Source organism: Orcinus orca, chromosome 5 (genome assembly GCF_937001465.1).
Source record: "Orcinus orca chromosome 5, mOrcOrc1.1, whole genome shotgun sequence".
NCBI classification, from domain to species: domain Eukaryota; kingdom Metazoa; phylum Chordata; class Mammalia; order Artiodactyla; family Delphinidae; genus Orcinus; species Orcinus orca.
This window is the reverse complement of record NC_064563.1, coordinates 138,788,540-138,816,498: the sequence shown is the minus strand read 5'-3', so window position 1 is coordinate 138,816,498 and position 27,959 is coordinate 138,788,540. Positions and strand designations below refer to the sequence as shown.

Below are 27,959 nucleotides of genomic sequence, written 5' to 3'. Positions count from 1 at the left end.
ATCCTCTCCAACTCCATTGGAGAGTAAGATGTCCTATTTCAACTTCCATTTTACAGATGAGAACACTGAGGCACAGAGAGACTAATAAATAACCTGCCCCCAAACCCAAACTGGATTAGGTGAACAAAGATCACTCGAGTTCTTGTAAACTGGATCCAGTTAATGGGCCCAGCTTCCTTCCAGGTCCTCACGATGAAAACCAGATCTCTCACCCTGTTCCTGAACTTCACTCAGACCCCAGCACAGCCTTCCTCCTTTGAAGTCCTTCTTGCCCGGGTCTCCGAGCCTCCCACCCAGATTCCTGCAGCAGCCTCCTGCCGGCTCTCTCTGCCTGGGCTTCCTAGCCCCTCCGATCTTTCCCCATATCCTGGATAAGGTTAACCCGGATGCCACTGTCCTTAGCTCATTCTGCTGGAATGCTGCTCAAGTGCAAATTCCAGCTACATTGCTATCAAGCAGTGTGGCCGGGGCAGAGTACCTAACCTTCCAGCACAGCTCTTCGCTCATTTACCATAAGGTTAATTTTACCTGCCCCTGCATGTTGGGTGAGAATGAATTAGACGTTAAGCAGAAAACACACAGAACGATGCCTGACATGCGGAAGCATTGTTACACCCTCCCTCCTTCCTCCCTCCCCCCACCTGCCTCTCCCTTCCCTTCCTTTCTGACTCCCTCCTTCCCTCCTCTGCCTTCCCCCCCTCCCCCTCCCCTCCTCTCCACCGTCTAATAGATGCTGGCCTGTCAAGCCAGTTAGTTACTCCCCTTAAATGCTGTCCTTACATATCCCACGTCACCTTCCTGAAATCCCCCTTATCCACCTGCTACCACCTCATTCCTGCTCAGGTCAGGTCAGTGACTTTTTCCAGCTCTGTATCCTTTTCTATGACTCTCTGGTCGGCATTTCTTTTTGCTTTTTCTGAAGTTCACTGACAATACAGTCGGCTCTGCCTTGTTTAGTACCAAACTGTCTCCTAATTATTTTCTGTTGGTTCCATCCCTTCAGGGAGGACCGCATCAGCCTCTGTAGAGCCGGTGATTAAACTGTCTTTTCCCCGGCAGTGCCCATGACACATTCATTTTCCTCCAGCTCCCCAGGCAGCACAGTCAGGCCCACGGAAGTCACTCCAGGAAAACTCACCTTGTGGAGCCGATGGTCACTGTTCTCAAAAGTTCTAAGAAGCTCCTTGTCACGGGGAGTTCCTTTAAACACAGAGAAACCACGCCTCGCCCCTGAGGATGATATCAGCAAGCCCAGCCTTATCAGCCCCATCCCCTCCCCAGCCTGCCTGTCCTGGGGTTGCTTTCTTCACCCACCCCAAAGGACAATCGCTGGGTGACCCGGTTTGCCTGCGACTGTGATTTTTAAAGTCGGAAATCCCTCATCCCCCCTGTAAGTCTCAGGCAAGGTGGGACGGCTGGTCACCCTACTGTCCACCCAGATGAGAGCTTTATTTTTTGTGAGGGTCAAAAACATTATTAACGACCTCCTAGTAACCTAGAAGTGGGGCTTTGTTCCTCCTTCATCAGAAGTCCAACAGCACAGATGAACATAACCGATTGATCAGATTGGGTAGTTGATCTCCTGAATGCTGAGGAGTTGGGACTCTCATCTCCCCGGGAGGGAGAACAGATGAACAGAGGCTGAGGCCTCCTGGGGTGAGGAAAGGACGCGGGAATTTAAGACAAGCCTGGCAAACTCCCCAAATTGCACAGAGCCAGCTAATACAGGAACGGCATTTCCCCTCCCGGCTGTCAGGCCACCTTCGGGAAAGAGAAGCAGTTAAAATCGGTGGTACAGTTCAGGTAGCAACTGTACCCCAGAATTGCCCAGCTCTGGGTGTGACAGACCCAAAAACAGTAACTCGAAAAGATATATGCACCCCCATGTTCACTGTACATTATCAATAATAACCAAGATATGGAAACAACCAAGTGTCTACTGATGGATGAATGGATAATGAAAATGTGGTGTATATATACACAATGGAATATAATTAAGCTATTAAAAAATTGAAATCCTGCCATTAGTGACAAGATGGATAGACTCTGAGCGTATTTGAGGACAGAAAAAGACAAATACCATATGATCTCATTTATACGTGGAATCGAAAACAAAACAAAGCTCAGAGTTACAGAGAACAGATTGGTGGTTGCCAGCGGGGCAGGGGGAGGTGAAATGGGTGAAGGGGGTCAAAAGGTACAAACTTCTATTTATAAAATAAATAAGTCCTGGGGATGTAAGGTACAGCATGGTGACTATAGTTAATAAAAGTGTATTTTGTACTTGAAAGTTGCTAAGAGAGTAGATCTTAAAAGTTCTCACCACAAGAAAGAAGAGAATGTCATAACTATGTGTGGTGAGGGATGTTAGCTACACTTTCTTGGGGTGATCATTTCCAAATATACACAAATATTGAATCTTTATGTTGTATACCTAAAGCTAATATAACGTATGTCAAGTATACCTCAATTAAACATTTTTAAAATAAATAAAAACTAATTTAAATTAAATTAACAGATAAATAAAGAAACTGTCCTCCCTTGTGGATACTCTGGAAGCTGAGTACCAGCCCATGTTAAACCACAGCCGCTGGAAGAATCGTTTAGTATTTCAGTCAAGATCGATTCTACACTGTTAGGTTCAGCCTCTGAAGCTCTAGGTAAGAAAGAAAATAAGCAACCTGAAATGAAATCAGAACACATCCACGTGCGGAGGCTGAGACTCACCTTTCCACACCTTCACGTATTAATATGTGTCAACTTCCTGTTTCCCTCTAGTGGCGCTTGGTTCAGAAAACTGAGGGGGCCCTGAGAGACTGGACACCAGCAAAAGGAAAGACCGACTAAGTGCCTTCCCCTTCTTCTTAAGTTAGAGGATGCAAACCTTGAATTCTTTTCAGTATTCTTGCTTGATTTGGGGTTTGTTTCTGGTTTTTTTTTTCCTTATCAGATTAGCTACCTTATTTGAGTATCGTCAATAAAGAGCTGAGATTTTTTAAAAACTGTCATGTGGATATACGTATATTTGCATAGCACTTTCTTAAGATTAACAATCATAACCATGAAGTGCACAGAGAGAGGGAAAAGGGCAGAGTATCACTGAGATCTAAGAAATAAAATGATGAAAAACTCTTACAAATTGGTGGTGCAATTCAGGTGGCAAAGCCACCCCAGAATAGCCCGTCTCCGGGTGCAACAGACACTCCAGACCAAAGGGCACCACGCTAGCGGGCCAGAAACCATGACCTGCTCATCCTTAAATCCTTAACTTGATCTCAACAAAGACCACGATTTCTGTTTGATCCTCCATATTACCCTTCGGGTCAAAAAGAACAGCAAGAACTTCTGTCCCAGTCAAATAGGAAAACCTTCTAGGTATCCCCTAGGTCATCGGCTGGGAGAAAACCTGGCAGACTTGAGTGTACACCTCCTCTGGAGAACTTAGGGCTGGAAAGATCAGTGTGATTAGTAAGTATCAGCTTGGAATTCAGCTCCCACCTCTCATTCTAAAAAAGAAGACACATAAGTAGATTCATCTTCTCAAAATAGCTCACCTAAGGCCTTAAGAAGTTCACAGATTTCAGATCTGTCACTTACAAATGTCATTAGAAACAAAATGGCTATTTTATGAAATGATGATGATGATGATGATAGCAACTAACACTTACATAGCCTTTGCTCTCTGCAAGCTGTAGTTCTGAACACTCTGCTTTCATTAACTCAATGAATCCTGAGAGTAACCCTATTAGATGTAGGTACCATTACTATCTCATTACGCAGGTGAGAAGGTCTCACAGTCGGATTTGAGCCCAGGAATCAGCTAGAGGCTGTCCTCTTCATCCCACTCTGGACCCTGGCCCATGTCCAAATGGAGAGGCTCCAGCGCCAGCAGGGCCCCTCCTCAGCACAAAGGGCACTGCCTGGGTAGTCTGCTTGTTTGTTTTACCCCACCTCCTTTCAGTAAGGTGACTTGGAGGCGACTTGCAGGAATCCATTGTAATAAAACACACAGCAGAAGCAAGTGAAAAGTGCAAAGGACAAACAGTGCTTGGGACATTTCACAGTCCTGGGGGACAACTTTGGTAGCCAAGTGGGCTGGGGGCGTAGAGGGAGCCTCTGTCTGGGTGCTACATATTCTGTTCCCTCCCTAGGAAACCTGTGCTAGAAGTCAAGACGACAGTGAGCTTGTCTTGCATCCCCTAGCCCCACACTTGGAGGCAAACAGTCTTCCTGCCAGGTTAGCAACAGAGCACACCCCCTTCCCGGACACACACAGCCATGCAGGGCTGGCATCCCCCTGTGAGAACTGGGGAGTCCAGCAAAGCTGTGCAGACAGCCCACTTCTTCTTCCAGCAGGGCAGGCAGCGTCAAGGTACTCCTTGAAAGATCCTGTCAAAACCACTCTAATCCAGTCCAGCACAGCCCACGTAGCCTGTTCCTTGTCATGTGGCCAAAAGAGTTTGGGTCTGGGATTTTTAAGACAGGTTGAACCAAATGCCTAATCTTGGCCATAAACAGCTTTCAATAAAAACAGCAGAGTGTTGAGCACAAAGCAAGACCACTGCCTGATGTAGAAAAAGGACCTTTAGGACTTGCCCTTCTCATTTCAGAGTCCGAGAAGGCACTGGTTAAGGACCGGTGGGCGATCTCAGAAGCCGCCAGGAAAATAACCACCAATTAACTTTCCAAGTAGGTCTACGCTTGACCTCAACTCATTCTAGCCGTGGCCTGGGGTGACAATGACAGAATGTGAAAGAACAAGTTCAAAGTCTATTTGCCAGTACAATAGGCAGAATAATGGCCCCTCAGAGGCCCACATCCTAATACTCAGAACCCGTGAATATGTTACCTCAATGGCAAAAAAGGACTTTGCAAATGTGACGGAGGTTATGGATTTGAGATAGGGAGGCTACCCTGGGTTGTCAGGTGGGCCCAGTCTGGTCACAGGCATCCTCAAAAGTGAGGACCTTTCCCAGCTGTGGTCAGAGAAGATTTGACTAGAGAACAACGGTCAGAGAGATGAATGTTGCTGGCTTTGCAGATGGAGAAAAGGGGGCCCCAAGCCAAGGAATGTAGGTGCCCTGTAGAAGTTGGAAAAGGCAACGACATGGACCTCCCCTAGAGCCTCCAGAAAGAAATGGAGGACCACTGGTGCTTAGTTTTAGCCCAGTGAGACCTGTGTCAAACTTCTGACCAACGGAACCGTCAAATAATACATCTGAGTTGGTTTAAGCCACCAAGTGTGTGGTGATGTGTTACAGCAGCAACAGACAACTAACATAGCTAACGATTCCCTATGGGAATCCTCAACCTTTTCCTAAGACGACGCAGTGGATCAACCGCACAGCAGTCACACAGAAGGGTGAACCCTGAAGTAGGCGGCACTTAGCCTATTTCTAGAAACTTCCTGCATGAGCCTCTCCTCATGTGCCAGGGATTTGCAATGTTGTCATTTGAAGAAGCTCTGTATTGAGCCCACCAATAGCCAAGCCAAGACCACAGCTCCTCTGTGTGGACTTGTGAATTACAATAGCCTTTTTGATCTGAATTCTGGGGAGGCCTGCTCATTCCTCCACGTCACCTGTGGGGCCACAGAGTCTGGCGGACAAGCCCCTAACACAGGGGGCTTGACTACTTGACTCAACAGGCTGTATATTCCCCCCAATTTTTTAATTTGGTAAAACCGATCTGAGGATACATCTGGCAAGGCACAGTTACAGATCATCCTCTCAAGATGACATTTTGCTCTTTTCAATCTTGGCTCCTTACTATGGTTTTTAGAACCTGCCTTCTCAAAAGGACTCTGGCGTCAGGTGTGCAAGGTCTTCAAGAAGTTATTAGCGCCTCCTAGTGGTCTTGAGATGCACTTTCCGACTTCTCACCTTCCCTTTAAACACACCCATTCCTCATTAGGGTCTGGTGGAAAATGTCACAAATAAGTTTTTAGGCCCGGTAGGAGGCTAAACCTTCCCAATTTGCCTGGGACTCAGGTTTCCTGCTACCCAGGATTGTCAGTTTTCAAACCAGGAAAGTCCTGGAAAGACTAGAGTGCCTTGGTCTCCATACCCATGACCCCCTTGAGACCCCACAGGAAAACTACCCAAAGAGGGCATTGTCTTCCTGTCCTTGGCACTGCAATAACCGGGTACCAAACACAATTGCGACCCAAACAGTAATGCCTTTACTAATGCAACTCTCTGTGAGAACAGCAGCTGACTTGAACACACTTTGCTCATGATAGGAAAATCACAACTGAAGATCTGCAAATTATTTCTGGACTCTCATCGTGGTGGGTGGGAGAGTAGGGTCACCCCATATTCTGGGCAGAGCAGACCATGAAAAAGAAATTCTGACTTTCTCTAAAAGTGTTCAGATTCAGTTTGTTCAGAATTCTCTAGCTCTTTCGCAAAATTCTCTAGAAACATGTCGTTTCCTGAAAAATAAACAAACTCCCTCTCTATTTTTCTTTGTAATGTTCATAAGTTTTAAGGAGGCCAAAGGTCTGAAACTACTTACAAAGATGAAAGTCTAGTGCCTTAAAGACACTCATGTTGGTTTCAATGGCCAACTTATGAAAGTTGTATAGATCTGGGTCAGGGAAGGAGGAGACTGGGAATTTTATAATATTTTTTTGTTCAATCTGAAACTAGTCAGTTAATCAGAAATATCTTAAAGGTTTTTGAGGGAATTCTCATTGTGGATTTTAGAATGCTTTCCTTTTAACGTTGTAAGATGGCAGAAATCAGAGGCTTTGTGATTAACTTTCCAGGTAGAAGGCAGGGATCACCTGTATGGTATGATATGTGAGTGTTGGGAGAATCCACCTGTCTAAAAATGCCCACAGCATCCTTCCACAAAAGCCTGAATCTCAGAGAATTGTCTAGGAAAAAAGCCACTGTCTGTTAAGAAATGGTGTTGGTTACTCTTGTCTTCCCCAGGGCCAACCCAGGGGAGGACACCAGTCCCAGAAACCTCTAACCTTCCCACAAGCTGGCACTGTTTGTCCATTTCCTCATACACAGCATGAAAGGGTCCATTTTGGCAACACTTTCTACGCCCTCCTACAGGTGTTTGATGAAGTGGCAAAGTCGTTAAAGTTCCTTTTGTAAAGGTATGCTTGTCAGATCTCATTCCAAAAAGTTCAAGGCACTTTTAAGAAGCCATATTAATTACTACAGCTGGTCACTATAGCTATGAAAGGTATTCAAAATATAAAATTAAATCCCAAAGACCTTGAATAACCAAAGCAATCTTGAGAACGAAGGTCAAAGCTGGAAGCTCACGCTTCCTGATTTCAAGCTACATTACAAATCTATAGTAATCAAAATAATATGGTATTGGCATAAAACCAGACACATAGATTAGTGGAAACAGAACTGAGAGCCCAGAAATAAACCCACGCATGTATAGTCAATTAACTTACAACAGAGGAGGCAAGAATATACAATGGGGAAACGACAGTCTCTTCAATAAATGGTGTTAAGAAAACTGGACAGCAACATACAAAAGAATGAAACTGGACCACTGTGTTACATCATACACAAAAATTCATTCAAAATGGATTGAAGACTTGAATGCAAGACCTGAAACCACAAAACTCCTAGAAGAAAACATACGCAGAAAGCTCCTTGACATCAGTCTTGGTGACAATTTTTGTATTTGACACCAAAAGAAAAGGCAACAAAAGAAAAAATAAACAAGTGGGACTACATCAAACTAAAAAGCTTCTAGGCACAGCAAAGGAAACCATCACCAAAATGAAAAGGCAATTTACTGAATGACAGAAAATATTTTCAAATCATATATCCGACAAGGGGCTAATATCCAAAATATATAAAGACCTTGTACAACTCAACAGCAAAAAAACCTCAAACAATCCGATTTTAAAATGAGCAGAGGATCTGAACAGACATTTTTCCAAAGACATGTGGATGGCCAACAGGCACATGAAAAGATGCTCAACATCACTCATCATCAGGGACATGCAAATCAAAACCACAATGAGACATCACCTCACACCTGTTTTAGAATAGCTATTATCAAGAAGACAAAAAATAACAAGTGTCGCAGATGGTGTGGAGAGAAGGGAACCCTCACGCACTGTTGGTGGGACTGTAAATTGGTGCAGTCACTGTGGAAAACAGTATAGAAGTTCCTCAAAAACTTAAAAATAGAACCACCATTTGATTCAGCAATTCCATTCCTGGGTATTTATTCGAAGAAAATGAAAACACTAACTCAAAAAGATACATGCACCCCCGTGTTCACTGCAGCACTATTTACAATAGCCAAGATATGGAAACTAACTAAGTGTCCATCAACAGATGAATGGATAAAGAAAATGTGGTATATGTATATGTGTGTATATATATGTATACACACACATACACACACATACATACATATATACACACACACACACAAAGGAATATTATTCAGCTATTAAAAAAGATTGAAATATTGCCGTTAGTGACAAGATGTATGGATTTTGAGGGCATTATGTTAAGTGAAATATGTCAGACAGAGACAGACAAATACCATATGATCTCATTTATATGTGGAATCTTAAAAAAAAGAAAAAACAAGCAAACAAGCTTAGGGATACAGAGAATGGACTGATGGCTGCCAGAGGTGGGGATGGGGGTGAAATGGGTTAAGGGGGCCGAAAGGTATAAGTTTCCAATTATAAAATAAACAATTCATGAGGATGTAACGTACAGCATGGCGACTATAATTAATAATACCATATTGCAGACTTGAAAGTTGGTAAGAAAGTAGATCTTAAAAGTACTCATCACAAGAAAGAAAAATATTTGTAACTCTGTGTGATGACGGATGTTAACTACACTTACTGTGGTGATCATTTTGCAATAAATACAAATATCAAATCATTATGTACACCTGAAACTAACATAATGGTGTATGTCAATTATACCTCAATAAAAGCTAATTAATTAATTAAATCAGGTATACTGAAAAGTAGCGACCTTAGGTACTAAATAGATTTGGTTTTCTAAATTAAAGTTCATAGTAGATCTCATGGATGACATATTCACTGAAAATTTTTGCTTCATTTTAAAGAACAAACAGAAATGTCTAGTCGATCAGGTAGTCAGTTTCTCCTGCCAGTGTCTTGTTTAATGAAATAATGGAATTATCCCTAAATGGTTTTTGCAACTTCAACAAGAAGAGCAAACAAATGAACAGCTCCCAGCACAAACAAAACTTCTCGTAAAGGAGAGGGGCAATTATGTAATGCACAATGGGAGATGCAATTATGCAATGTGTATAATGCAATTATGTGTATAATGCAATTGTATATATACATTGTATACATATTGTATATATTGTATATATATATTGTATATATATTGTATAATGCAATGTGTATAATGCAATTATGTAATGCACAATGGGAGATGCCAGGTCAATGGTATAGTGGGAAGGCACTTTTTAATTTAAATGCAACTTTATTCAGTTCAGACCTACATCTTCATGTTTAAGAAACCTAAGCTACATCAACTTGCTAATTTTCCCCGCTGCTCCCTTTTCTCCTGACCACTGAGTTGAAGGTAAGCCTGCATTACTAACCAGAAACCTCAGGTTTCACAAGTTTAGGTTCAAACCAGCCTGTCATCTTGTATCAGTGAAAAGAGACAAAAGAATCAACCAGGAGTACATAAAATCACATTGTGTATAAAATAGGAAAAGTTGGCTTTATGCTTCAAAAGCAGGAAAGTCAGAGTCAGAACCCCCCCCCCCAAAAAACATATGGAGTTTAGGAAAATCACAAAATTGTCCTGGAACTGTGCTCGACAGGGTAACTACTCCCATTTTAACAATTAGATTTCATTTTGTATTTCCTTGTAATCTGAGAATTCTTACAAGGTCAGGGGTTCCTAGGTCATGGATAATTAACTTGCTGAACTTGAAAGTTCTTTGTCAGTGAGCAGAGGCACACAGTACCACCTTGTAGTGGTACTACAAGGTGCCAACCTTGATGTTAACCTTGATGTTAGCAATTTGAACTGAGAGATTTTAGAAGACTTCAGACGTTACAGAATTATCTGGAAGCTTTACCTTCCCCCCTTTCCCACTGTTAGTTATATGACTATATTCTCTGGCCTGGCTTGACCCACGCAACGGGGAAGGTCTGTGGTCTCAGACCAAAAGGGACCAGCCAAGTTCCAAATTCAGAGAAACACCTAACTGGCTGACCAAGGCCAAGGCTAATGCCCTGGCTTTATTATACAGAAGTCTTTTCTGTGCCACAAGCTTTTTTTGGTGAACTCTCTCCCCACCCTCACCCCTGAGGAAGAAGAAAGAGGGAGTGCTATCCTGTTTCAAGATTCCCTAACCCTGACCTATTAGGTCAAAAAAAAAAACAGTGACCCTGGGGCCAGCTTCCCAGTGGTTCGCAAACCAGCCAATGAGGAAACAGTTTAAGGGCTCCTGTTTTCAAAAACGACATTTATGCTAAGTGGCTAGGAACTGGTGTCCCTAATTTGTTGCAAATCTTACTGTGGCCCCAGCAATCCAGTTCCAGGGCAATGGATCCCTTCATCTGCCTTGTGGAGAAGGACACACCGACACCACAGGAGAAGAGGCTGGGGATTTCTCAAGATGTTCATTTATTATCCTAAATCCAATCTGGGCAAGGCCAGTTTCTTACGGGAGTGTCTTATTTCAGTTTTGTAAGGCTTGGAAAACTGGGATTCAGAGATGAAACAACAAAATATTACTTTTTATGTAGAATAACTTGAAAATACTGTACACTAGGGTGCCTGTAGGTAATTAACTAAATAGGAAAAGACATGTGCTCTGTATTTCAGGAAGAAAATAGAATGTGAAGATTTTGTGAGCGTTCTCATTTATCTGTCACCAAAATAAAGGCATCACACAGATATGAAAATGAGAGAGTCAAGGAGATTTACTGGGCCAGGGAAAGGACTTCTTGGGTCTTAGGTATCCTAAGTGGGCTACATGCCATGCTTGTCCAGTCCATCCACGGGCACCATGTAAACCAGACCTGCTCTGGTTCCCTGCACCCCATCTGTGTTCAAATCCACACTAACTGATAATGGTCTGCAAGACCCTGGTCATAGAGACCTTCCAACACCACCAGGAGAAGAGGCAGCTGAGGGGGCTTGGTTTGGCACTATCTCGTTTGGCACGAGGGTAAAAATGGCACAAAACACTGGGTGCCCCAAACCAGGAAACAAAACCTCGTTCTGAAAGACAAAATTGTGCAAAAATAATAAAAGAAAAGATTTCCTTTTATGGAATTTGGGATGTTTAAGAATGCTTGAGAATGTTTGCTGAATCGATGAATCCATAAGTCAATCAATCAATCAATGACCCCCTCAAAACACATTGACGGTCAGCACTCCACCGCACTGTGAACAGAAATACTCAGTGTCTGATGTGTCAACACATCCTCAAGGTGGACAGGACGGCGACAATGTGGCAGAAGGAGAGACCCCACCCCCCAGAGAAGAGTCAGCTTCCAGAATTCCCGTGCTTTACTCTATTCCTGACCCAGTTTGGGGAACCCGTTGTGTTGAGAACATTCCGAAATCCCACCTAAAGTGGATACAGTTTAAAGCCGTAAACTCACTTCACATTACTATTCTCTGTGAATCGGTTTAATAACTTCAGGGGATTTTTAACTCTTTCCATTTTTATTCTGACGTTATTGGTGCAGGAAGTAAGAACTTAATAAGTCATACTCTACAAACCTTGAAAAGCCAATTCACCTAATTTGCCAGAATAAGGTATAGTTCTGAAAATCTGGACTGCAGATTAAAACATAATTCTGTTACTGAGATATCACCCGCTGCTACCTTTTGGTGGAAAGACGTGCATAATAAGTGGCCCTGGGAAAGATGACGGAGTTGAACTGATATATTCACTGATTTTCCCACGGAAACAATGATACAAGAGAAGATTATTTTCTTTGCCAAGAACTAAAGGAACAACTTTTGTAGAAATGCCCAATAAACTACAAAATTGGGGGAGGAGTGTCCAATGAAAGACAAAGTGTTTTAAAGGGTATATAAACCCTTTAAGTGGGTGACAGAGATGACATGAGGAGAAACCAATAGAAAAGTGATAGAGTCCCTTAAAGTACTAAATTCTTAACTAATTTCACAATTTCTGTTAGGGGCAAGGAATGCAGGAAAGCTTCTTTCTTTGGGGAGATTCTGACATGGCAGTCATCGGAATTTGATATCCTAGCTCAAATTCTGGAATTCCTACTTGCGAGTCTCCCTTAGAGACTGAAGGACACCCACATTCATGAGACACACCACTTCCTGAGGTCCGATAACCTCTCCTCCGGCACCCTCTGCCCAGGCTTTTCTCAGCACAGCATCATCATCTCCCTTCTTCCTCTATAGTCTGTGCCAGCAACGTCCCCACTGGTCTTATCCCCACCTCTTGGTTAGGGCAGGAAGGAGCCATGTGGGGTGGTTCCAGAGAGCAGAACACTCTGCAGTTAGGAGGGACGAGGGTCCGTGGGCAGGTGAACAGAAAGCTGGACCACGCAGCTGGGCTCCCATATCACCACCCATTATTCTGCCACGGTCAACAGGAAGGGCTGTAGGAGGCTGCTTGCAGGTAAAAGGCCAGCGGTTCCAGCTGTACCATCACCATGACTACTGTGTAGCACAGACCATCTGAAGGTCTTCTCGGTTTCTTTAACTTTTCTGCAAGGCAGAGGGAACGCTAACTGGAGAGGAAACTGCCCAGTTGGCTCCCTGGACTTGCGCCCCTTCTGGTTCCTCTTCTGCCCTCTGGTGGAGCCAGCGAGGACAGCAACAACCAATAAAACCCAGCACCAGAAACAAGGCTCCTTGCAGATAAGAATCGTGGCCCTCATTTTCATACCTTTGTTGGTATCGTTTATTGTTATCATACTAGCTCATCCCATGACACAGACATTACGCATCATACTTCTTGTAAGCCTATAAAGGAGAAATGTATCATAAGTGCAGCGAGTATTGAGTGTTTTTCTTCTTAAAGAAATAAATGACTACACAGTTGATATCATTTTCTAGACTGACTTTGCACACCCAAGGAGGGGAAAGCTTTGCTGCCCTTTATAAGTAAAATGTGTCTATTAGAGTGCTCGGTCCAGGCCACAAAGGGGATTACGCTCTGTCTTGAAAAATGCTTCTCACTCCTCTATAACCTTAGAACTCAGGGACGACTTCATTCCTCATTACACCTAGACCCTAAGGAATAGATTTTAGATCTTAAAACTTTGGAACAGATCTGAGCTTTTCAAAAAGTCTATGAAACCTAAATTCATTCCCAAGAATGTATAGCATTTATTCTTTTCGACTGCCGTGACAATGTCTTATGAGGTGGATTAGGTGGGTGACCACCCTTGACCCACAAACGTAACCACTGAACCCAATTGCTCTTAGCTTTCAATTCTGGCCACAGGCTTAGTTATGTCGGCGTTCATTGTCACAGTGGGTGGAATCAACTCATAAGAAGCACACGGACGAACAAAATGAAACTTGCTACTTTTTATCCTCCTATATGAATTCTGCTTTAAAAACTCTGGGCCTGTTTTTAATCCTTATTTAATCATATGGCCTGATACCAACTGAAGCTTTTACACAGAGATGAAAAGCTTATTTCCTTGTAAAATTCTCACAAGGAATTATTACAACAAAGGAACACCTTGTTCTGGAAGACCAGCTTAATAACGCAGCCTGTTTCTCTATACCCTGGCGGTTTATGTTCTTGAATGACTGAGCGTATTCCATTTCTTAGAGTGACTCCAAAGGGGAAAACGCGTGCACCAAACAGAAGAACTGGCCACACGGGGCCCTCCTTTTCCCTGCACTGCCCCCCACCCCGCTTGGAACTACTCTAACCCGCTCTGCACCTCTCACCTTGGCCATCATTCCGCCCACTCAGATTTCACCGGCTTAGAAGTGTCATAAGTCACAGGTCCCAGTTACCTTTTGCCCGGTAACAAATCACTCCACATTTAGCAGCCTAAGTTGTGTGCTTTATTATAGATCATGATTTGTGAGTTAGGAATTTGGGTAGGGTAAGGCTTGCCTAAATGATCCTTCTATTCCATGTTGACAAGGTCACTCAGCGGTGTTCAGCTGGTGAATGGGCTGGTCCCAGGGGTTCAAGACAGCTTCACACACTTGTCCGGTGTCTTGGCAGGTTGGCTGGAAGGCTGCGCGGCTGGGATGGTCAACTGGAGCGCCTACAGGCAGCCCCTCCAGTACGCTGGCCTCAGGGGCCTCACTGAACAAGGCAGAAGCTGCACGGCCTTTTGTAATAAAAGCCACACAGCATCATTCCCACCGTACGCTACTGGTTACCAAGTGGTCACAGAGGTCAAGCCACATTCAGAGGGAGGAGAATCAGACCCCACTTCCCAATGGCAGGAGGGTCAAGGGATCTGTAGCCTTCTTTAATCCACCACACTACCCGATTTCAGGGTGTGCTGAAATGCTCAAATCATTTACTTATAGATCCAGGTCTTGACTAACTTGAACGGGTTTAAAATTTTTTTAGCAGTGCCTAAAAGCAATGGTGTTGTTTTGTATTACCCAGTGATGAGCAGAGCACTGTATCTGCAGTACTTACTAGAGCATATCTCACTAGCTGGAGAGTAACAGAGTAATCTTCCTTTATTGCTGCTGTCCACGATGCAAATAATCATAATATATTGGTTAAAATGGCATTAACAAAAAAAGTCTCCCTCCATATCTGATGTGTCAATACCTCTGAGTTTTCTTAAGCATGGATTTCTCTGTTCAGAGAGTTAAATGACACCAAAAAAGCCATTGAGTGCAACCCACACTTCATCTCGTCTGACCATTTATGGGAAGAGACTTGAAGGCATCCAGCCTGGATGGAGTTCAAGCCAAAGGAACAAAGTTGGGGAGAGATTAAATCTTTCCAAGATTCTTTGAACTCACCGTGTCCAACGCCCTGACACCAAAGGCACCAAAAAAAAAAAAAGTGTTAATCATCCTCATTTAGGAAGAAAGCCTTATGTCTCCGGATCTCCAATAACACCTTTATGCTGGGTGACCTTCATAGCACATGACAGCTGAGATGTGCTGCATGTCTTGGTCATGCTTGTGCCCACTGTCCTAAGGGCCCCATCAGAACCCTTCGTGTGCCCCCAGCCAGGGAAGAGAACAGGTGCCTCCCTACCCTGATCCACAGCCCACTGTGGCTGGAGGTGGGCCAGCGGCACCGGAGGGGGATGGATAGGTGTGCATAATGAGGGCCTTCCTACTGGCCACCCTCACCAGCAAAGAGTCTCACTGGCCGGAAGGCAGAATCTCACAGGTTTAAAGGGAACCCAATCTCTCGCTTCTCCAGAACAGCTCTAAACTTGCACACTCGAAACAAAAAGGGGGCACTGAGACTAGTAGCTACTTAACCAGCACATACTGCTTCTCCTTTATATCAATAAGAATAAGTGGCTGTCTCTTAGATATGACAAAGAAATGACTGTAAAAAGGGCATATGGAGTGGCCCAGATCGGGGCTCGAGACCCTCTTTGCTTGTGCATTATAGGTATGGAATTGAGATTTGTTGCGGTAAGTACTACAGCTACATTGCTCTGCTCATCACTGAATATAAAAAATAATAATAACTCCAGTGCTTTACGCACTGCTAAAATTTTCTTAAACCAGTTCAAGTTAGCAAAGACCTGGATCTAAATAAATGATGTGAGCATTTCGGCATATCCTGAAATCAGATAGTGTGGTGGGTTAAAGAAGGCTACAGATCCTTTGACTCTCCTCGCATTGGGAAGTGATCTGATTCTCCTCCTTCTGAATGTGGCCTGACTTCTGTGACTACTTGGTAACCACTAGAATATGGTGGGAAAGGCCATGTAGCTTCTGCCTTGTCCACTGACCCTCCCTGAGGCCAGCATACTGGAGGGGCTGCCTGTAGGCGCTCCAGTTGACCATCCCAGCTGCACAGCCTTCCAGCCAACCTGCCAAGACACCAGACAAGTGTGTGAAGCCGTCTTGAACCCCTGGGACCAGCCCATTCACCAGCTGAACACCGCTGAGTGACCTGCATCACTCCCCCATTTTGGTCGTCAACTGTATTCCTTACCATAGTCTCCTGCCATGGAATTAGAAAGGTAAAAATGATTTTTAACAGGCCTAGTACTTTAATAGTTGGTCAGTTACCGTGCTCAGACAAAAGCCAACATCTGTAAATGCAATCTGACAGTTGAGGCATTGCTGGCTTAGATGGAAAGAATCTACAAAATCATAAAATTTACATTCTGCAAAATGTACCATTAAAAGCTGACCACCCCCTCACAGGCATAGAAAATGAACTTATGGTTAACAAAGGGGAAAGCAGGGAGGAAGGATAAATTAGGTGTTTGGGATTAACAGATACAAGCTACTACATATAAAATAGATAAACGACAAGGACCAAGGACCTACTGTATAGCACAGAGAGCTATATTCAATATCCGGTACTAAACCACACTGGAAAAGAATGCAAAAATGTGTGTGTGTGTGTGTGTGTGTGTGTGTGTGTGTGTGTATAACGGAATCACTTTGTTGTACACCAGAAACTAACACAACATTGTAAATCAAAAATAAAAACCACAGCTGACCACGCAATTCAGTCCACCTGATATAGTAGCCACGTTTGTTCACTGCCATCATTCATTGATCCATGCACTGTACACAGCACAACCTTCCAGATAGAGGGGAGTACAGCAGAAGGGCAGAGCCCTTGCGGTCAGAGATCTAGAGGCCAAATCTCTCCTTTCTGTCCGTCAGCACCCGGGCTGCCGTCCCGCTCTGCCCACCTGTCCCACCAACCCCTCCCCCACGCCACGTTCTCCTCCCTCACACAGCATCGTAATTATCTCCTTCCGGATCACTCTCTAAGGCTGAGGCTGCAGGAAAGCAGGAGCTGTGTTCATCACTGTTTGTCACTGTAGTACCCCCAGCCCCATGCAGAGTGTCTGGTACGTGGTGGGTACTCAATAAACATTCGCTTTCAATAGCCTACGTGGGTCCAAAATACCACTTGGTAGTTTGAAAAACTGAGAAGCAGCTTTTCTTCGCCCCATATCAAGACTCAACTTTCAGATGGATGACCAAGTAAAGAAGGAAAGAGAGAGAGTAAGTTGGGGTAGAGTCCATAAAACGAGTAAAAATGGAGAATTTTTTTAATCTGATGATCTTGCATGCATATATAAAATCAGACTTTCCCTCACAGACTGAATAAATATATATCAACATGGTCTGTGTTTCTCCATAAAGCTACCCTTCCAGAAGCTTCAAAGTTATCTTTCCAAACAATCTTTGATATTTGTATATTTCCATCCTCCCTCTCATCAAACATAAGCTATGGGTAGGCTTCCACAATTCACTGGTCCTCTACAGATAGGATTTGTGATCAATCTGTACACATTTTGGTCAATTCCTTCAACGCATGGAATCCAAAAAAGAACATCTGGCTAGGAGACACAACCTTGGAAACAATACTGATATCGCTTCGTCGCAGATGATTACTGATCACGAATCCATTTCGGAAGACGGCAAGCCAAGATCAAAGTGATATACCTTCCATTTTCAGATGGAGCAGGGTGGGGTATGAAATGACGCTGCTATCTATACATGTTAAGCTCTGTTTTGAACAGGAATTCATACAATGTAAGAAAGAGTTTGATCCTGGAAGGGTGTGTGCTTGATAAAATGTAACCTGCTAATTAGAAACAAAGGTAGGGAGGCAAGATTTAAAATATGTAATCCCTCAGGATTTAAGAAGTTATAGGATAAAAAGTAAAAGAGAGCATTTAAAGATTCTAGGAAATGAAGTTGAAGTTTCTAAGAGTGCTGTCACAGCCTATGCTTTGTTTTCCCAAGTATCAATTACAAGAAATTACTAAGACTAAAAGGATAAATTACGCCAGTACAAATAGTCAAAACGGTCCCATAAAAACATATGCAACATATGACAGAGGTCTAATTTCCTTAATATAAAAATCGGGAAGAACAAGACCCAAAGGCAATTTGAAAATAGGCAAAGGACATAAGTGGCCAGATCACAGAAAAATAGATACTAATGGTTTTTAAATACATAAAATTAAACTCAATCTCACACATACTAAAAGAGATGTGAATTAAATGACAATGGACATCATTTTTCACCTCTCCGATTCAAAAAAGTTGGGGAATACACTGAGTGGGGAAGCAAACACAGCACTCGTATGGTGTCAGGGGAGCATTATTTGGTATAACCTCTTTGAAGAGGAAATTTGATAAAAGTTATGGAAATCTTAAATATGCATATCCTTCCTCCTAGCGATACCATTGCTAAGAATTTAGGTTCCATATATGATTGTACATCTGTGGAGGGATTTTTCACTATAGCATTGCTTAACGTATCAAAAAGAGGTAACTACCTAAACATCCATCAGTGGGAAACTGGTTGTAGAATACACCCATTACTAGAAAAATGCAAAATTTTTAACAAGAATGTGAGAGAGCTACAGGCACTGATAGGGAATGATTTCTAAGATATGATGTTAAGTAAAGAATGTAAGATATAACCGAATGTATTTCCAGTGTACTACTTTTATGGAAAAAAAAAAGTAGGTGTGGTTTTGAAAAAATATGTCCACAAATTCTTTGACTTTCTCTTTAAAAGGTGGAATGGAATTCCAATCTCCCTGAAGACTGGACCTAGTTAAGAGAATAAAACAGAAATGCCTGTGTGACTTCTGAGACAAGGTCATAAAAGGCATTCTTCTCTCTTGGATCCCCCTGCTCTGGGGAAAGCCAGATGTCATGTTTAAGGACACTAAAGCAGCCCTATGGGGAGGGTCCAAGTGATGAGCAATTGAACCCCTTGCCAACAGCCATGTGAGTCAACCACTGTGGAAGTGGATCCAACCACAATCAATCCTTCAGATGAGACCACAGCCCTGCAAACATCTTGGCTACAACTTCAGGAGCCAGAACTACACAACTAAGCTGCTCCCAAATCCCTGACGCACAGAAACTGCGAATAATAAACGTTTGTTGTTTTAAGATGCTAAGTCTCAGAGTAATTTGTTACACAGCAGTAAGTAACTAAAACAGTAAGGATACTTACATATATGTTTGAATATGCACAGAATATCTCTAGGGAGAAAACTGAGAGGCTGGGCCTCAGGCATGGACGAAGATTTATTTTTCATCACATTGTATTGTTTTATAAGTTTTTCTTATCTTAATATATTGTTTTTTCTTTTAAAAAACTACATTTTACAAAAGAATCTCATGGATTACATGAATGACCAAACTGTGCATAAATATCTTTAACCTCTATTTTATTTCAATTTTTAAAAAATTTAATTTACTCAACTTTTGAAATAAAGTAGAAGAAAATAGTAAAATAAAAGTTGAAATATTTTAGAAGATATCTCCCTCAACTTTGCCCAGATACAGACCCCGGTTTACAAATCATCACTCTGTCAGAAAAAGAGCAGAGAAAATCAATGATGGAAAAGGAGATGCTTAGGAGATTTAAGCATCCACCTCCCCAACTCTCAGAGAAAACTTTTCTTTGCTGAATATCAAAGGAGCTCAGAAAATGGCTAGCGCAAAGCCAGCCTATTTTAGAAAATCTTGACGAATTTGTGCTGGGATTATCAAAGGGTCCCACTCTCTGTGTCTCCCCAAATACAACTGAATCAATAACTCTTTAGTGACCACCACTGTATGTGCAGGTCGTCCTATATATGCTCTCATAGCTTCCTACTCATCCTTGATCCCATCTTCTCTTCCTACGAGCATTACCAGGGTGCCCATTATGTACCAGACCCTGTGCCAGACTATGACATCTTCAGGGAGAAGAGTGTCTCTGGCTCTTCCACAAGGGACACTAGACTGGGGCAGTGGGGAACGGGGCTTGAGTCCAGCTTCTCACTAGCCAAGTCACCTTGAACCAATCATCCATCCATCTGGTTATTTACCTACCATTACCAAAAATCACTGATTGAGGACCTCCCACGAGCCCACCACCATGCCAGGCAGTAAGGACACCCTGTGGATCTCATGCGCATGCACTGTGCGCACACGTGTGCATAAGAAGTTAGCAAAGCATGATGTTCCACCTTGGTTTCCACCCCAACTAACCTTGTATGATTTCATAGATGTCATTTGTAAGTAAGTGGTGTTGACACTCAGAAAACAAGTGACAAAAAAATGTCATTTGGGGGGAAACATTAAAGTCCCTGAAGTGCATTTTTGCTCATTTCCCTTCTAAACACATAATTCATACTTAGTTATGAAAATAACATCTCCCTTTCAAGCTCTTCAGAGACCAAACCCCACAGAGCAGGTCTCAGCCTGCTCACACCTGGCTGAAGATGCACAGACAGCTGCAGCCTTCTGACCCACCAGGAGTGCAGCAGATGTTGGTCCTAACAGACCCCCCCCACTCCCATCCCCCCATGTGATATGACAATGCTTGGGAGGCTTGATTTAGTTATTTATTTGGGGAGGGGAGGTATCTCCAGGTGACAATGCTCATTCAAAGGCTTGTCTTTTTTTTTATTATTATTTTATATTAGAGTATAGTCGATTAACAACGCTGTGATAGTTTCAGGTGCACAGCAAAGCGACTCAGCCATACATATATCCATTCTCCCCCAGACTCCCTTCCCATCCAGGCTGCCACATAACACTGAGCAGAGTTCCCTGTGCTGTACAGTAGTAGGTCCTTGCTGGTTATCCTCAAAGGCCATGTCTTTCTCAAGTTCTACTTTGTTCCGTCCTCAGTTTCACCTCCCTGGAGAACCCAAATGTGATGGCAAATGCAAGTCTTCAAGCTCAGCGTTAGCTGTGTATTAGTGGTTTATATGAATGATCTCCAAAACGTAATTTAAGAAATAATTAGACTCTGGCCCAGGATTATTCACTGGTCATATTAAGATGTTTTAAGTCATGTGAATTTGCCAGAAAATCCATATCTCAGACTATCCCATCCCTAGACACTGCCTCAAAGTATTAGACGAACCGAACCTGTAAGTGAGACTTCCTTGGCGACTAAACCGCCACAGCTGCTGAAGTCCTAACCTTACGCTATGGTGTTAGTATTTTGTTTGTCGTTTGTTGTTACTATGTTGGTGTGTTATTATGTTGTCCTCCTTCCTTTTCATGAACAAAGAAGAAAAGAATCTTCCTTACTAAATATATTGCAGGGTTGCCGTATAATTAGATGGTAAATAATGAACACTTCTTTGAGAAAACAGAACTAAAAATTAGCATAGTCAGCAATTCATTTACCATACAGTAATTCAAGGAGGCTTTCCTGTGGCCTGTTCTATACATTCCTGGCTCTTTTGCATCCAAGAAAACATTCTTGCATACGTATAGAATAAAACAAAATGACTAATAAAATGACAATTCTCACAAAGATGGGGAACATAAACCACCAGGTGGCTAAAATTAGAAGCAGATTTTATTATTACATTTTACTGGGTCGTATGTCATTACTTTCTGGTAATCAATACATTTATTTGTAACCAATACATTTATTTTTTTAAAGAGGAAGAAATGTAAAAGTTAAAAGTTCCCAAATAGAATGAGGGCTAGTTAATTTTAAAAATTGTGTTTAGTAGGCTGTCATATGAAGCCTAGGAGAATGTTCTCTCCTTAAAGAACAGTTTTACACATCAATCATGGAATCAAAAACCCACCAAGACACACTTGCCTGACATGTTTACAGAACCCAGGAGGTCAGACGTCCCTTATGGAATACAGCGTCCAGATAAAGCGGGGCCCAAAGCAGGAACCTAGAGAAGGTTAAATCTGGCAAAGAAATCCTATTCTGAACTAAATTAAGGATTTTAAATCGAGTATTACAAACTCAAGAGCTAAAACAGTCTAAAGGGTTTTTGCTTGATTTGGGATCTTTTGTTTTTCAAGGGAATGATTAGAAGGATAAGAAGAAAGTAAGGACTTCCCTGGTGGTCCAGTGGTTAAGACCCCATGCTTCCAATGCAGGGGGCACGGGTTCGATCCCCGGTCAGGGAACTAAGATCCCGCATGCAGTGTGGCATGGCCAAAAAGCAAAAAAAAGAAGAAGAAGAAAGTGAGTTATGCCTTAACAATCCTACGGGGCACATCCTAGGTGACCCTCAGAAGCTGTATCAAGCAGTAGTTGCTTGAAAACCAATTTCACTGTTTGGAGATCCATTTGTTTCCTTAAAGAAAGGAAAACAACAACTGAGCACCAAGCCAATCATCAAACATTCTGGTTAAGCAGTCCACGACATGCCCCCTTGCCTCTGCCTTCACAAACTACTGAGCAGAGTCAGAGAAAACAACTTGTTTTTACCTTTCATAATATTCTTTTCCCCAGAAAATGGAGGTAATTAGGAAACTAGAGATATTTGCCAGAAATAAATAAATAAATAAAATGGCAGGGATGGAATGGGAAAGGGATTATTCCTGTGCAAAATCAATGAAAGTTTATCAGAGCTGAGCAGATGTAACAATAAGAAGTCACATTTATAGCAGGCTTATTTCAAGTCAGGTACTGTTCTGAGTGTTTTATACAATCCTAATATTGAATGCCCCACAAACTCATGGAGTACGAACTATGACTGTTCCTGTTTTATCCATAAGCAACAAAGGCACAGAAAGATCAAGTAACTTGCCCAAGGTCACACAGCAAGAAAGGAGCAGAGCCAGGATTTGGTCCCAGACCCACTGGCTCTAAACTCTGTGCTGTTGATCACTACAGTCTACTATCTCACATAGGCAGCCACCCGTTCACACACACCTTCACGTTCCAGTTGGAGACAGCACGCAGAAGGTAGTGCCATGTGTGAGTGGAGCTTAGACAGAGGGATACCCAACCCAAATTGGGGTTGGAAAAGTCTCCCCAGAGGAGATGATGGCCATGCTGAATCTTGGACACATAGCAGATAGCCAGGCAGGGAAGACCGGGAGGGGTGAAGGGAAGGAAATTCGATTCAGGTAGAGCACATGCAAAATTTCCAGGCAGAAAAGAATGTGGTTCCCTCTAGGACCAGTAAGTAGTCTAACAAGGCTGGCATAGCGGTACCATGGGTAGCAAAGCTGGGTGGGAGGGATACTCAGGCAGTGCCAACGAGACAGGAATCACATCGCGGATAGCCTTGTGACCTGGCTAAGGAGTGTGGATTTATCTGAAAGTCTGTAATAAACAACTGAAGATTATACTAGGAAACAAAATGATCAGATCTTTTCTTTCTTAGCTCACTGGCTATGACAAAGGGACTAGATTCGAGGGAGCCGAGGATGGAAGCAGGAAGACTATTAGGAAGCTGTGTTTCCAAGCTGTAACAAGAGGCTGGAATTATGTAGTCAGGCGACCAGAACAAGGGGAAATTTCTTAAACCAAGGAGCAGATTTGGGGCACACACAGCAACACTGTGCTCGGATTTCCCCCTCCCCTAACTTCCCTGAAGTCTTCTGGCTCCCAGTGACCCTCCTAGGGATTGTACCCTCAGGTTATGTCCCAATACATAATCTTAAAATGTCTCAGCATCTTAAAATTTGCTCAGAACAGCACAGTGAAGAAACGCAAGGCTGTTCTTCCCAAACTCTCTTGCCACCCAAAGAATTCCTGAAATTCTGATCTTAATCCCTTTGGGAACTGTTTTTTTTTTTTTTTTGGCTTATTAAAATTTGCTTATATTTCTCCCAAGGAGGTTTAGGTCATAACCGGCCTCTATAAGCCTGAAAGTATTTTGGAAGGATTATGATTCAACATACAATGCACATTCTTGACCTTATTATCTGCTGTTTTCCCCATCTGGCCAAAGGTCTTTGGGAAGGGCTTTTTCAACAAAGATCCTCCTGTGAGCTGCCCCCTGAACCTAGTTCCTCATTTGTGATGTCTTGTAGGAACGTCTATTTAAACCTAAAACTTCCTCACTTGTGTCTCTACAGAATCCTTGTCCTCTTTGAACCTTTGAAGTAAGGCTGAAACTAGGACATAAAGGCAGACGATGTTCAAGTCGTCAGCATCTTGCATTCTTCCAAAGTAAATGTTAAATGTTCAATAAATATTACAGTATTTAAATAAACTTCCACTTTCCTCCCAAACATACCTTATCAATTCTACAGAAATGGAAGACCTTTTTGGAGCTGAAAATTTGGGCCCGCTCTGGGTCTCTGAGGTTTGAGTCCGGAGATACTTCTCACATGACAACCTACCTGTTTGCATTTATTCACTTTAGGTATTAACGTTTCCTTTGGCAGAAATTGCTTTGAACATCAGCAGGGCTGGGTGGGGTGTTGTTTTTGTTGTTTTAAGTGAATTCTTTAATAACCTCCTGACTAGAAGGGCTAGTTAGGATTTTCAGTACAAAGGACAGGGGGACGCTGGACCCGCATCCCCATCTCCCACCACTCTCACCCCAAACTTTTTGCTTCCAAACCCTCAGTTCTTCTTTGTAACGCTCCTTTACCTCTTCTCCCTGAAACCCAAGCTGTCCCGCCTCTCCCCCCACCCGCACCCCCCACCCCCACCCCGACCCCGCGGATAGAAGTGCTCGGTGACCATCAGGGCGCCAAGAGCTTCATCCCTGTGCGTCCCTCTGGGATCAGATCTCAACAGACCAAGACTAAGGATGGGAGGGGGCGTCCTGGGAGTTGCAAGAAGCCAGATTTACCTTCACGAAGAGGGTGATGTCGTGCTCCTGTCCCGGGGCCCCCTCCTCGGACACCTCGCCGTCCTCCTGGCCACCGTTCACCGGCGCGGTCTCGTCGCCGCGCTCGGTGCTGCCCCCCTCCGCCAGGTGGTTGCTCAGCTCGGCCTCGGGTTCCCGGGCCTCCGTCGCCTGGGCCACCTCCCCATCCGCGCTGCCTTCGAGGGGCTCGTCCGCGCCCCCGGCTGTGGCCTCCTCGCCTGGCCCCTCTGGACCCAGCTCTCGCCTCTCCTCCTCTGCCTCCTCCCTCTGCCCCAGGGGCGCACCCTGGTCCTCGTCCTCGCCAGCATCTGCCCTCGCGCCCCCGGGGGCCACTTCCTGCGACTCCTCTCCCTCCCGGCCCCCTGTCTCTTCCGCGGCCCCCGCCGCTGCACCCGGAGGCTCCCCCGCAAGTTCCCCAGGGCTGCACTCCGCGCTCTCCGACGCTGCGGCCTCAGTCGCCTCGGCCTGGGTCTGCGGGCTGCTGTCCCCTCCATCCCGGGGCTCACCCTGGGCCCTGTGCGCCTCTCCCGCCGGCCCCCCGACATCCGTGCTGACCCCCGCCGGCCCCTCGGCGACCGTGCTGACCCCCGTCGGCCCCTCGGCGTCCACGCGGAGCCCCGCCGGTCCTTCGGGGACCATGCTGTCCCCCGCCGGCCCCTCGGCGACCGTGCTGTCCCCCACTGGCCCCTCGGCGACCGTGCTGTCCCCCGCCGGCCCCTCGGTGACCGTGCTGTCCCCCGCCGGCGCCTCGGCGGCCGTGCTGTCCCCCGTCAGCCCGTCGGCGTCCATGCGGGCCCCCGCCGGCCCAGGCGCGCTGCCTCCCGGCTCCTCCGGCCCGCTCTCCGCCTCTTCCTTCGCCCCGGGGGCCGCGGGATCCCCAGGCTCCACCTGAGCCTCCCCCGGGGCCTCCCCCGGGGCCTCGCCCTGCGCGCCGCACCCCGGGCTCGCCTCCTCCGCCAGCTCCGCGCCGCTCGCCCGCTCCTCTCCCTCCCGGGAGCGCTCCTCCGCCTCGGCCTCGCCCTGCTCTCCGCTCGCGCCCCGCGTCTCAGCCCCCGGGCCACCGCCTGCGTCCGGCGCCACCTCCCCCGCGCGCCCTCCGTCCGGCCCCGGCCCTTCTCCTTCCGTCACCTCGGCCGTCGCGGCTGCGCCCGGCCCCCCGCCCCTCGGCGCCTCCGCGGCGCCCTCTCGCGCCTCCTGCCTCTGCGCCTCAGGGCCGGAAGCCCCCGGCTCGCCCCGTCTCTCCGCCTGAAGCGCCGAGCCCTCGGGCTGGCTCTGGGGACCCGGGGAGCCCCCGTCCGGCTCCGCGACCTCGGTCATGGCCGCAGATCCCTGTCTTTGACCAGAGACCCTTCCTGGACGCTGCTGAGGAGCCAGGTGGCGCTGGGCGAAGGGCGCGGTGCCAGGGGCCGCTGCGCCAGCTGCGAGAGGACCCCCTGCCCGGGACTCTGGAGGCGCCTGGGCGGTACGCTGGGCGCGCGGGGCGAAATCCTCCCGCTCCAAAACGCTGCGCCCCTTCTCCCGGGCTTAAGCTCTCTGGGCTATTCCTCCTCCGCTCGTGCTTCTCGCTGGTTGCGCGCCTGATTCCCACCTGGACCCTAATTCCGACCTTGGTTCCCTGGAAACGCGCTCGCGGAGGTGCAGTGCGCTGCTGGGGAGGGCGCTTAGCTGCTGCACCCTTTGAAACGCCTGGCCCTCTGTCCAGGGGTTGACCAGAAGTCCCCGGTGCCAACTCCATCCCCCCTGGGGCTTGGGCGGGGTTTGCATCCCCTCTTCTCTGCCTATTTGAGTGGCCTGAGAGCCTGGCCAATGACAGTCTTTCTTGTGACCTTTGTGGGTTTCAGTGAAAAGATCCTGATTCTACTGACCGCTTCGGTGTGTTCTGGAACGGCTTCAAGTTCCAGAGCCATTAAAATCACCCCCAAACACACATGACACCCAAACACCTAATTCCCACCTTCCCAGGGTCAGGCGTTAAGCTCAGCAGCTGTGCAACTGCAGATGCCCCTGTAGTGCCTCAGTGTCCTAGAGCAAGAGGGGTAAATCCTGAAAGAAAGAAGGGGAGGCCACACGGCCTCCTTCCAATTTCTCCAGGGCCCTGCTGAGAAGTTCCAGAGGCCCCGATATAGGAGCGAGTGGAGCCAGGTGACCTTCTTGGACCAGGGATGGGTCCTGTACTCTCTCCATGACAAGTACTGGGGGTTCTGCCCTCTGGGGTTATATTCTGCATCTCCCTGGTCCCTGAAGATGCCAAGAACCTGTTTATCTTTCTGATTCTCCTAGATTTTCTAAACCCATGTTCAAGGCTTTCGCCTTAAAGTTGTGTGTTAAGGGCTTGGGGAGCTGAAGGTGGGGAGATGAAAATGGAAGATTTGAAGAAAGGGAGCTATGGAAATCACTGGATTAGAAATCTCCCAGGATCACAGACCTTTCCTCTTAGAAGAAGAAGGAGAAGAAGAAGAAAGAAGAAGAAGAAGGAGAAGAAGGAGGAGAAGGAGGAGAAGGAGGAGAAGGAGAAGAAGGGGGGAGGGGGGAGGAGGGGGAGAAGGGGAAGGAGAAGAAGTTATGATTAAAATTATGTAGTCAGTGTATGTGTCAGGCTGGATCATGTGGGTGACAGTAAGGGGCTGGTTGCCCAGGGTGGCACAGCCTAAATGTGAGCAAGCAGGGTTCCCAGATCAAGACTGATTGAACTTGTCAGGCTCTCAAAAGCTTTGATACTGCCCTGAGACTCATTTGTCTATCATGTCCACAGAGGGTTCTATTATCACTAAAAAATCAGGGAGCATCTGTGATAGGGCCAATCAGTGTGTGAGTCACACATTTGGCCAATCACCAGGATGTCTCAAGACATGGAAACAACCTGAATGTTCTTGGATGAAACAAACATGGTAGGTATTGGGTTGGCCAAAAAGTTCGTTCGGGGTTTTCCATAACATCTTACGAAAAACCCGAACGATCTTTTTGGCCAACCCAGTACTTACAATGGAATATTATTCAGCCTTAGAAAAGGGGGGGGGGCTTCCCTGGTGGTTCAGTGGTTAAGAGTCCGCCTTCCAATGTAGGGAAGTGAGTAAAGCTGCAATGAACATGGATGACACTCTATTTTAAAACACAGCTTCTATTCTCAGTCACCGTCTTCTGCCTTATTTTTCTCCATAGCAGGTATCTCCATCTGACATGTAATATATTCTACGTACTCATTATCTGTCTCCCCCATCCCACCCCACTAGGATGGCAGTTCTGTGAAGCCAGG

The 27,959-nt window shown here is 45.3% G+C and overlaps 1 protein-coding gene across 1 annotated transcript in view; it reads right to left on the bottom strand.

Annotated features, from left to right (window-relative positions):
- The window catches only part of CLIC6 (chloride intracellular channel 6), a 43,605-nt gene extending 17,582 nt beyond the window's left edge, over positions 1–26,023 (bottom strand). The window contains exon 1 of the mRNA XM_049709865.1: positions 24,689–26,023. Coding sequence (XP_049565822.1) covers positions 24,689–26,023 — 1,335 coding nt within the window. The remainder of the gene's footprint in view (positions 1–24,688) is intronic.
- Between the last annotated feature and the right edge of the window lie 1,936 nt (positions 26,024–27,959).